The 12,702-nt window shown below is 43.4% G+C and overlaps 1 protein-coding gene across 3 annotated transcripts in view; it reads left to right on the top strand.

Moving 5' to 3' along the window:
* LOC121280741 (dedicator of cytokinesis protein 2-like) overlaps positions 1–12,702 on the top strand; it is a 627,095-nt gene that overhangs the window by 112,180 nt on the left and 502,213 nt on the right. For all 3 annotated transcript variants that reach the window (XM_041192879.1, XM_041192878.1, XM_041192880.1), the window contains one exon: positions 5,119–5,244. In XM_041192879.1, the coding sequence (XP_041048813.1) occupies positions 5,119–5,244 (126 nt within the window). The remainder of the gene's footprint in view (positions 1–5,118; positions 5,245–12,702) is intronic.

Here is a 12,702-nt window from a genome sequence, read left to right as displayed (position 1 = left end):
AGTACTGATTCATCAGCTGAGGGAGGGTGGTATGTGGTAATCAGCAGGAGGTTTCCTTGCCCATGTTTGACCTGGTGCCATGAGACTTCATGGGGTCTGGAGTCGATGTTGAGGACTCCCAGGGCAACTCCCTCCCGATTCTATACCACTGTGCCGCCACGTCTGCTGGGTCTGTCCTGCCAGTGGGACAGGACATACTCAGGGATGGTGATGGTGGTGTCTTGGACATTATCTGTAAGGTATGATTCCGTGAGGAGGACTATGTCAGGCTGTTACGTGACTAGTCCGTGAGACAGCTCTCCCAATTTTGGCACAAGCCTCAAGGTGTTAGTAAGGAGGAATTTGCAGGGTTGTCAGGGCTGGGTTTGCTAATGTGGTTTCCAGTGTCTGGGCCAATGCTGAGTAGTCTGTCCAGCCTCATTCCTCCTTATTGACTTTTTATGGGTTTGGTACAACTGAGTGGCTAGTTAGGCCATTTCAGAGGGCATTTAACAGTCAACCACATTACTCTGGATCTGGATTCTCATGTAGGCCAGGCCAGGTGAGGATGGCAGATTTCCTTCCCTAAAGGACATTAGTGAACCAGATGGGTTTTTAATGACAATCGACAATGGTTTTATGGTCATCATTATACTTTTAATTCCCAATTTTTATTGAATTCAAGTTCCACCATCTGCCATGGTAGGATTCAAACCCAGGTTCCCAGAGCATTACCCCGAGTACCTGGATTACCAGTCCAGTGACAATGCCACTAAGCCACCACCTCCCCCACTCCACCACCACCTCCCCCTGTCTATCTTCATAACTGAAGTTCCTCATCACTGGAATCATCCTCGTGAACCTTTTCTTCACCCTCTTTAATGCCTTCACATTCTTCCTAAAGTGCAGTGCTCGGAACTAGATACAATTCTCCAGCTGAGGCCACACTAGTGACATAAAAATTCAACATAACCTTCTTGCTCTTGTACTCTATGCCCCTATTAATACAACCCAGGATACTGTATGCTTTATTAACAGTGCTATCAACCTGTCCTGCTACCTTCAAAGATTTATGCATATGTACACCCAGGTCCCTCTAGTCCTTCATCCTCTTTAGACTTGTACCCTTTGCTTTATACTGTCTCTCCATGTTCTTCCTGCCAAAATGAATCACTTCACACTTCTCTGCATTGAACATCATCTGCCAACTGTCTTCCCATTCCACCAACTTGTCTATATTCTTTTGAAGTTCTACATTATCCTCTTCATGGTTCACATTGCCTCCAAGTTTCATATCATCTGCAAACTTTGAAATTGTGCAATATATACGAAAGTCTAGGCCATTATCAGGAAAAGCAAGGGTCCTAACACTGACCTCTGGGGAACTCCACCACAAACCTTCTTCTTTGAAATGAAGGTCTGAACCATCATTCTCATCGAACCATCATTCTTATCTAAACATCCTAGCTTGGACTGAGGTGATTCACATGAATGAAGAAAATCTCGGCTTTGGCTCAGTAGCACTCTTGCCTCTGAGTCACAACAGCTGGGCTCAAGTCCTACTCCAGAACTTGAACATTAAAATTAAGGCTGACAATCTAGTGCTGAGGGAGTGCTGCACTGTTGAAGGTAATGTCTTTCAGAAGAGATGTTAAACCAAGGACTGCTCATTCAGGTGGATTTTAAAGATTCCATGCCACTATATGAAGAAGAACAAGGATCTGGCCAATATTTTTCCTTCAGTCAACATCACAAATAAATTTCTGGTCATTAACACATTGCTATTGGTGGGAGTTGCTATGCCTGAATTGGCTAGCACCTCTTCAACATTACAACAGTGACTATAGTTTAAAAGTACATCATTTACTCTAAAGTGTTTTGAGAAGTGCTATATAAATGTAAGTCTTTCTTACTAAAAGGAAGGAAACAGACTGTGGAAAGAGAGAGAGAAAGAAGAAGGGGGAGAAAAATGACCCATCAGTTGGGTTAACAAAACACAGGCACACAATGGACCACTTTCTGATTTCCCTGAGATTGCTTTGCTGAAACTGTAAGACATGACTGCATGCATCAATATAGTAACTGAAATGTCAAAACAATTATCTGGATTTTCTGGTGTGAGTTGACAGTATGACTCTGTCTGTTTCAGTGCCTGTGCCATCCCATAGAAAACTATCTGTCATTTAAATGAACTTTCTTCTGAGAGCATTCATGTCTCGTGTCCTGTCCGCCTTCACAGACATTCAAGGTGAAAGCACATTCTTTCTGGTTGGCTTTCCTTGCTCTATGAAACCAATTTGTTCTTACTATGACAGTGCTCTGCTTGTGGCAGGCTCCTGTTCTTTCCAGAGGCTCCCTAGCTGGCTCAGTGCAATGGTACCAGCCAGAGTGCTCCCTGGCTAAGCCCAGTAGAAAGGTAATCAACTCCACTCTGCACTAAGAACCCTCCCAAGAAGGTAAGGAGGCAGTTGGCTTCAGATCCCCTCTGTTGGGATAGTGAGGCAGGGGAGGCAGGGGGGGTTGGAGGAGGAAAAGCGGAAAGCTTAGAATATCCACCACTTTTAGTGACCTGTGTGGGCACTAAATCAGTTTAAGCCTGCTGAAAACAACAACTTGCATTTATGTGGCACCTTTAGTGCAATAAAGTGTCCCAAGGTTCTTCACAGGAGTGCAATGAGACATATATTTACAGTGAACCAAAGAAGGAAATGTTAGGTCAGGTGACTAGAAGCTTGGTCAAAGAGAAAGTGCATTAGCAGCCTCTCAAAGGAGATAGAGCAAACACATTTCAGGAGGAAATTCCAGAGTTTAGGAACTAGGTGATTGAAAGCTTGGCCACCAATGGTGGGGCAAAGGGATTGTGGGAATGACTGGATGACTTGTCAAAAATTCTAAGATCAAGCATTAGGCTTAGATTTTCGCCGAGGCTGGTTGACTTGGGAGCCCTTTACAATTGGCGGATGGTTCCCGATTCTAGGAATCCTGACTCCATTCCCAGGCTGTGCAATTTTCAGGAGTGTCTTTTAAGGGTGTGGATTAGTTCAGGTCATCAGTCCGCACCCTGCGTTCCCGACCTGGGTGGCCCCATTGCGGGGATTGGCATGCTCTACTCCTTTGCAATTTTCATGGAGTCGGGCTAGGGTTTTGATGAATTATGTTTCATGGCACCTCAGAGGAGTTGTGAACCAAAGTCTGTATGAGGGCAACTTTTAAAAAGTGGGTTCAAAAGGTTCTCCTCATCTCTCCTATGCCAAAATATGGTCCTCTACCCACCCCATGGCCTCTCATGCCCCCCATGCCAGGCTCTGCCCCCCACCAACCTTTATGTCCCATCATGCCCCCATGCCAAACCATGCCACCAACCTGTCATTGATTCATTACTTTCCATTATGTTAAAAAAGTAGGTTCACTATAGTACAGTAAATGTGTCAGTCATCCAAACCCTCTAAAGTATCAATAACAAAAACTGGAGACATTTGACCTAGTATAAATGAACATTGTGAAATTGACAGCAGAGATCAGCAAGCCAGAGCTACCATCAAGTAATGTTTTCCCTGGGGCTCAGGTGTTTCATCAGAGTAATGGATATCTGGACCCTTAGCCAAGAATGTTCCCCTATGCCAAGCTATGGCCCTCCACCCACCTGTTTTTTTTAAAGTTTTCTTTATGTATCCCATTGTCACCACAGGGCTCATTGGTTCTATACAGTGTATAGTGGGTGAATGGGCATGGAAAAGCCATTGCTTAGTATAGGGGAATGAAGGGCTATGGGAGTTGGGTGGGGGTGGGGCATAGTAGGCATGAGGGCCATGAAGAGTGTGTAGGGGTTGAGAAGGAGTCAGGAATGGAGGACCTTTGTGTTTTATCTTAACTGGGATGAAGTCCTACAGCACTCGGATAGGCCTTTTAACCAGCCTGCCTCAGAACCTGGCAGCCCCTGTGGCTGCCTCCAAACTCTTTCCTGGGTTGGCTGGCCCAACTGCATTCCCCCAGCAATGATGATCTCGTCTTTGCAGACACATTCTCCTGAGGCAGGTGGGCCGAGCAGGGAATTTCCCTGACTCCTGCTACTTGCCCAGGTGATAAAAATGCAATCCTATGGAGCCAAACTGATTTAACTGAACCTGAGAATATAACATTAAGAATTTTAGATTATAGTATGACCTTTGAACAAGTGAACAACCTTGAGTTGCACAATCTCACCCAGGATCAAATTACAACTGTCTAATGCTCCATACTAACATATCTCAAATGGTTAGAAAAAGACAAAGCTAGCAGTGAAATTGTTAAATGAACCATAATACAGGCAAATAGATTAAAAAAATCCACACATCAAAATGATCACTTCATGAGTTGCAGTCAAGCCTATCAGTGTTAAGTTTCATTTTTTCAAATGTTTCATTGTAAAAACAATTTTCGACTAAAATTACATATTCATTGCGTAATTAGGACTGCATAGGGAATCACATTACAATGTCATGTTTAAACAGTGTGTCAAAGGTACCGTCTGTGTGTTCATTACTCCTTTATGGCGACGTATTGATAAATTACATAGGGCCATCAAGTTTTAGAACAATAGCAAAATACTGCAGATGCTGAAAATCTTAAATAGAAACAGAAATTGTGAGCCATGCTCATCAGGTAAGACAGCATCTGCAGAGAGAGAGAGATAAAGTTAAAGTTTTAAGTCAAAGACCTTGCATCTGATGAAAGGTCATCAACTGGAAATGTTTCTAACTCCACAGATGCTGATTGACCTGCTGAGTATTTCAAGCATTTTCTGCTTTTTTTGAACTAGTTTTAGAAGTTTGTTCCTTTAATCTTGATGCTCTGCACTTGCTGAACAAGTGGTTTTGGCCCATCCTCTCTTGTTCTGTATCTAAGCAATACATGAAGATTAGCATTCAACAATGCTGACAATCCCAGATCACTGTTAAAGTAACATTACCAACGTAAGGGACATTAAACTGACTAGAAATGACCCATAACTTTATTTACTTTAGTATAAAGGGTTAATTTTAAATATTTAAATACATAGTCACACAGTCTCCTTCAGGTACAACCACTTGGATCTGCACAGTCTCCTGCCAGCACATATTAACAAAAATACTAACTACTATTTCACATTTCCTTTTACAGGACTATGGGTTACAATGAAAATGTTGGTGGGGGATGTTTCCCAGATCAGAAAGAATTATCCACATCTAGTGGACAGGAACACAGTGGTGGCTAGGAAGTTGGGATTCCCAGAGATCATCATGCCAGGTATGTTTGCATGGGTCGTCTCTCCTGCCCCAAGAAAAGATGTTTTATATTCTGCTATCAGAACTGGGGTGGCGAGGTGGGTGGGTGTTGAAGGCTTCCTTGTGAGGCTCAGGAGGTCCATTCCTGCTCCTCTTGGCTGACAGGAGTGCAAAATGAGCAGACCTTGAACTTAACTTAAATAGTCAACTCCCCTATAATGTGCAGTCAAGTCGAAGTCAAGGTGTCAATGATTGTATTGTACTGTGACTTTTGAATGTCACTTCTTGGCTTTTGCAGACCTTCATTGTTGGCCTGATTTGGATTTTTAAAAGCTTACATGGCTGGGAATGGGGCTGGAGTTCAATTGCTCAAACCTAATATTTTAATCCTCTCACCAGCCTTTTCCCAGTGGATAAAACAAAAGCTATTGACTCAAGTGTAGAGTTTGAGACCCAATAGGTTCTTCACAAAAACTCAACTCTAATAGTGGTCATTACCGGCAGCTTTGAAGGCAGGAGGGTGGGGAACCTTAAAAATGTGCCTATTGGGTAAAACAGCTGAACAATCCTGCTGGAGATGGGGTGAGACTGACATCAGCCAGCTGCTTGGCAATGGTGAGTATCTAATTATCAGCAATCTAGTGCCCAATTAGGGCCAAGTTGGTGAGTCACTGGGATCTTACCACTGGTGCCCCTCCACCCACCCCCCCCACCACCCCCTCCCCCCCTACCACCTCCCCCCCACCCCCCACCACCACAAACCCCCACAGTGAGGCTGAAGTCCAGCACATCCCAGGAGGTAGCCTTCTGGTAGCAGGCTGGGGTGAAGGGGTGTCAGTGAGGCCTTCTTTAACTTGCCACCCCAGAGCTGCAAGTGCCAGCAGGCCACAGTTACCCCTCCACGAGGATATCCTGTTAGCTGTGGCCACAGTCTAACTTTAAACCTTTAAAAGTCTTCAGAGGGTGCCTCCATCCTGAGGCATCCTCTTGGTATGCCACCCCACCCAGTGGGGCTGCCAGCTCACCCACCATCCCCAACTGGACATAGCTTCTGGAGGTGGCCATTAATTGGACCTCAGAAACTGATTGGGACTCGGAAATGGCTCTGGCCCATGTTTAAAAATGAAGGCAATAAGATTCCACCCTGAAAGACAACAATTAACATCCTCTAGGCTTTCATGGGGAAAGCTAACCCATGGTCAAAGACACATTTTAAAAAAAGACCCTTTATCACTTCTGTCCACATAATTCCTGATGAAAGAACAGATCACTTTAAGAATTACATGAGACAGGTTGTAAAAGTTTTTCATCTTGTACTCATCAGGAAAGAATGACAAGAATATCAAATTTCAAAGGGAATAACAATTTATGCTGCACAAGAAAAGGACTGCTGATTATTTGGCAAGTGGGCTCTGGTCATGGTGTTACCATGGAGAATGCACCAGGTGACAATTATTCCCAAGCTTTTGTTTAATTTCAAACCAAGAAAATTGTCTCTGATTGGTCTAGGTGATGCCATGGGGAATGCCCCAGTGAAATATTGTCCCCCAAGCTTTTGTTTAGTTGAAAAAGGTGCAATGCCTGGACATTCATTTTGTTTACGTAGGACAGGGGCCTGAGTGTGAATATATGCAGATTCCAGCAAGCATAAGTAAGCCCCATTGTGAGCCCAATGGATAATCTTGAATTGATTATTAGAGTAATTCTTTGAACACTTCAGATTGGCTTGGCGAATTCCCATGGCAACACTTCGATTTGACTGATTTGAATTTAAAGAAAAGCTTGGGAATAATTGTTGCTTGGTGTATTCTCCATGGCAACACCTTGACCAATTGGAGTCCATGCCAACCAATCAGCACCCTTTTCCCATGTGGTATTAATTGTTGTTTCCTTTGAGATTTGGCATTCTTTCAATTCTGTCCTGATGAATGCAAAGTGAAAAGTTTGAACAACATAGCTCTTTTTACAGCAACACTCAAGTTCTGTATTACCAAATGTCTAATTAATAAAATGTGAATAAAATTTGAAGTTGCTGCAATTCTCAAACGAAAGGCAATTGAAATTGTTTACAATCCACAACAGGTCAGTCGGCATCTGTATAGAATATAGCGATTAATATTACAGGTGAAAGGGGGAGTAAATGTGATTCAAATTAACTAATTAGAGCTCAGAAGGGTAAATGGATTAGTCCTGTCAAATAACCTGCAACTTTTTATGCTTCCGTGTATGTCACAGTTGACAGTTTAACGGTTATCCGTCAATTAACTCCATTAAAACACATGATTTGGCCATTTAGGTCATTACAGTTAGTGAGCCTTGCCCGACATATTGTCTGTTAATATTTGTTTTAATAATAGGCTGTAAGAGTCTTTTTTTTCAGAACCACACACTGTAATTTCCTCCTCCTGCCTGAAGAGGCCTATTTTTTCCTCAGTTTTACACCTGCCAGCTGCTCAGCCAATAAGAAGGAAGAACAGAAATTTATTTATATACCACGTTTCATGAGCTCAGGACGCCCAAAGTCCCTCAGAGCCAATAAGATGCAGTCACTATTGTAATGTAGGAAAGTAGCAGGAAAGGTGAAGCGGTGATGTAGTGGCATTGTCACTGGGCTAGTACCCCAGATATCCAGGGTAATACTCAGGGGACCGGGTTTGAATCCCACCACAGCAGATAATGAATTGGAATTTGTTAAAAAATCTGGAATTAAAAGTCTAATTGTTGTAAAAGCCCATCTGGTTCACTAATGTCCTTTAAGGAAGGAAATCTGCTGTCCTTACCTGGTTTGGCCTACATGTGACTCCAGATCCACAGCAATGTGATTGATTCTTAATGCCCTCCAAAGTGGCCTAGGAAGCCACTCCGTTCTCAAGAGCAATTAGGGATGGGCAATAAATGCTGGCCCAACCAGCAATGCCCACATCCCTTGAATGAATAAAAAACAACACGGCACTCTAATTTATGCACAACAAAGTCACAAAAGCAGCTTTGAGATAAATGACCAAATAAACTGTATTACTTGAGTTAGCTTAAGGTTAACTCTTGGCCATGACATGGGGAGAACTGCCTTGCACTCCTTAGAATAATACAATGGGATCTTTCACCCCAGACAGAATTTCAGTTTAAACTTGTATCTGAAGGATGGCACCTCAACAGTGCAGTGCTCCCTCAGTGCTGCACTGAAGCGTCAGCCTAGAATATGTGATTATGTCTCGCGAGTTTGAACCAATGATTTTATAACTCAAATAATACTCCCTAATCTAAGGTTGAAACCTCCAGCACTCCAACTGAATCGCTGGTTCCCAGATTACCTGAACTTTTTTCTATATAAGACAAGGTACTAAATAAAGCAAAATATGACTTTAAAATGAAGAGTGAATCATGTCTAATTGTTACTCATCCTCAAACCTGCTTCACTGAACACTACACTTGGTTTTCTTTCCCTGTATGTAACACTGTAGAATATTGACTGATTTGTATCATGCGCATATAACAGGGATACATTAAAATAAACTACTGCTCTCAGTGGCCTTCAGTGATAAGTTTACAAATCCCTTTATCTCTTAAACCAACAATGATGAAAAACAGCTCAGGGATACAGTTGAGGAAAACTGTCTATTTTATGCAGCTTGGAAGCTCTTGTGTGTCAAAGCTGTCACCTTTCAAAGGTGCAGTTAGTAGCTTGATCTGGCTGGGGTTACAGGTGGCCACAGCCCTGCCTGTTGTGAAATTGTTCGGAGCAGCTGTGAATTTGACGTCATTTGGCTGGCTTCTCAAGCCTACTATATGTTCGCATGCACTTTCTAAATCTGACAAGGGGATTTATTCTCATCTGCAGGGGACTAGACTAAGATGTCAAGCATTGTTATAATCCTGCTGAGAGAACGGCATTCAGATGCTATTGTTCTTTTTTAAACCTGACTAATTCAGACTCGGGCCCTTTATGAATCAGGGGTTGATTTTTTATAAAACAAAAACAGAATTACCTGGAAAAACTCAGCAGGTCTGGCAGCATCGGCGGAGAAGAAAAGAGTTGACGTTTCGAGTCCTCATGACCCTTCGACAGAACTTGAGTTCGAGTCCAGGAAAGAGCTGAAATATAAACTGGTTTAAGGTGTGTGTGTGGGGGGCGGAGAGATAGAGAGACAGAGAGGTGGAGGGGGTTGGTGTGGTTGTAGCGACAAACAAGCAGTGATAGAAGCAGAATATCAAAAGATGTCAACAACAATAGTACAATAGAACACATAGGTGTTAAAGATAAAGTTGGTGATATTATCTAAACGAATGTGCTAATTAAGAATGGATGGTAGGGCACTCAAGGTATAGCTCTAGTGGGTTTTTTTTTTATTTTATATAATGGAAATAGGTGGGAAAAGGAAAATCTTTATAATTTATTGGGAAAAAAAAAGAGAAGGGGGAAACAGAAAGGGGGTGGGGATGGGGGAGGGGACTCACGACCTAAAGTTGTTGAATTCAATATTCAGTCCGGAAGGCTGTAAAGTCCCTAGTCGGAAGATGAGGTGTTGTTCCTCCAGTTTGCGTTGGGCTTCACTGGAACAATGCAGCAAGCCAAGGACAGACATGTGGGCAAGAGAGCAGGGTGGAGTGTTAAAATGGCAAGCGACAGGGAGGTTTGGGTCATTCTTGCGGACAGACCGCAGGTGTTCTGCAAAGCGGTCGCCCAGTTTACGTTTGGTCTCTCCAATGTAGAGGAGACCCTCTACATTGGAGAGACCAAACGTAAACTGGGCGACCGCTTTGCAGAACACCTGCGGTCTGTCCGCAAGAATGACCCAAACCTCCCTGTCGCTTGCCATTTTAACACTCCACCCTGCTCTCTTGCCCACATGTCTGTCCTTGGCTTGCTGCATTGTTCCAGTGAAGCCCAACGCAAACTGGAGGAACAACACCTCATCTTCCGACTAGGGACTTTACAGCCTTCCGGACTGAATATTGAATTCAACAACTTTAGGTCGTGAGTCCCCTCCCCCATCCCCACCCCCTTTCTGTTTCCCCCTTCTCTTTTTTTTTCCCAATAAATTATAAAGATTTTCCTTTTCCCACCTATTTCCATTATATAAAATAAAAAAAAAAAACCCACTAGAGCTATACCTTGAGTGCCCTACCATCCATTCTTAATTAGCACATTCGTTTAGATAATATCACCAACTTTATCTTTAACACCTATGTGTTCTATTGTACTATTGTTGTTGACATCTTTTGATATTCTGCTTCTATCACTGCTTGTTTGTCGCTACAACCACACCAACCCCCTCCACCTCTCTGTCTCTATCTCTCCGCCCCCCACACACACACCTTAAACCAGCTTATATTTCAGCTCTTTCCTGGACTCGAACTCAAGTTCTGTCGAAGGGTCATGAGGACTCGAAACGTCAACTCTTTTCTTCTCCGCCGATGCTGCCAGACCTGCTGAGTTTTTCCAGGTAATTCTGTTTTTGTTTTGGATTTCCAGCATCCGCAGTTTTTTTGTTTTTATCTCTGTTGATTTTTTATAGGTGTCTGTTGCAACTCCTGATCCTTTCCATTAGGATTCTCTCAGCTCACAACATTTCTGGCACAATGAGTGAACTTCATGACAACATTAGAAATGAAAGGACAGGATGTGTTAGTGAGACAAAGGAAACAGATGAGGAGATGATTTTATGTGATCTGTTGAGCAGAGAGGTTAATATGTTAAGGCGATCTTGAGCGAGGGAACAAATGAAAGAATAATAGCACATTTCAAGCCCAGTCTTCAGCCAATTCAATTCACTCTACAGATGTTGAGAGATGGCTGAAGGCACTGAATACTGCAAAGGCTATGGGCCCTGACCACATTCCCGAAGTAGTACTGAAGACTTGTGCTATAGAACTAGCCTCTCCCCTAGCTAAGCTGTTCCAGTACAGCTACAACACTGGTATCTAGCCGACAAAGTGGAAAATTGCCCAATTATGTCCTGTATACAAAAAGTAGGACAAATCCAACTTGGCCAGTTACTGCTCCATCAGTCTACTCCTGATTATTAGCAAAACGATGGAAGGGTGTGCTATCAAGTGCACTTGCACTGCACATTAACCTATTCACTGATGCTCAGTTTGGGTTCTGCCAGGGTCATTTGGCTCCTAACTTCATTACATCCTTAGTCTAAACATGGACAAAAGAACTGAATCCCCAAGCTGAGGTGAGAGTGACTGTCCTTGGCATCAAGGCCACATTTGACTGAATGTGGCATCAAGGAGCCCTCGCAAAACTGGAGTGAATGGGAATCAGGTGGAAAACTCTTTACTGGTTGGAGTCATACCTAGCACAATGGAAGATGGTTGTAGTTGTTGGAGGTCAATGATCTCAGTTCCAGGACATCACTGCAGAAGATCCTTAGGGTAATGTCCTCAGCCCAACCATCTTCAGCTGCTTCATCAATGACCCTCCTTTCATCATAAGGTCAGAAATGGGATGTTTGCTGATGATTGTACAATGTTCAGCACCATTTGTGACTCCACAGCTACTGAAGCAGTCCACGATCATATGAACATGACCTAGACAAATTTCAGGCTTGAACTGATAAGTGGCATTCACGCCCGACAAGTGCCAGGCAATGACCATGTCCAACAGGAGAGAATCTAATCATCTCCCCATGACTTCTAATGGCATTATCATTGCTGAATCCCCCGCTATCAAGATGCTAGGGTTCGTTACCATTGACCAGAAACTAGCTGGACCAGCCATATAAATGATATGGTTACAAAAGCAGGTCAGAGACTGGGAATTCTGTGGTGAGTAACTCACTTCCCAAAGACTGTTCACCATCTACAAGGCACAGGTAGCAGTGTAGTGGAATACTCCCCACTTGCCTGGATGAGTGCAGCTCCAACAACATTCAAGAAACTTTACACCATCCAAAGCAAAGCAGCCCTCTTGATTGGCACTCCATCCACCGCCTTAAATATTCACTCCTTCCACCAGCCACAAATAGTGGCAGCAGTATGTACTATCTACAAGATGCACTGCAGCAACTCATCAAGCCTCCTTCGGCAGCACTTCTAAACCCATGACCCCTACCACCTAGATGGACAAGGGCAGTTGATACATGAGAATACGACCACCTGCAAGTTCCCCTCTAAGGCACCATCCTGTCTTGGAAGTATATTGCCCGCCCTTCACTGTTGCTGGGTCAAAATCCTAGAACTCCATTTCCAACAGTGCTGTGGGTGTACTTACACCACATGGACTACAGCAGTTCAAGTAGGCAGCTCACCACCATTTTCTTGAGGGCAATTAGGGATGGGCATCTAATGCTGGCCTTGCCAGTGACTCCCACGTTCCATGAAAGAATAAATAAAAATGGACTCAGAGAAAAGTGCACTTGATAAAAATGGATGGGGTTATGAAGTAATACTCCCTCCTGAAAATAGCATGGGCCAGGCTGGTTCCAGTGCTTGAGTTGATGATAATGGACTCTCGTCACACAAAGCTCTGCAC

Source organism: Carcharodon carcharias, chromosome 8 (assembly GCF_017639515.1).
Source record: "Carcharodon carcharias isolate sCarCar2 chromosome 8, sCarCar2.pri, whole genome shotgun sequence".
NCBI classification, from domain to species: Eukaryota; Metazoa; Chordata; class Chondrichthyes; order Lamniformes; family Lamnidae; genus Carcharodon; species Carcharodon carcharias.
Note: the sequence above shows the minus strand (reverse complement) of the source record. Positions and strands in the feature narration are given on the sequence as shown.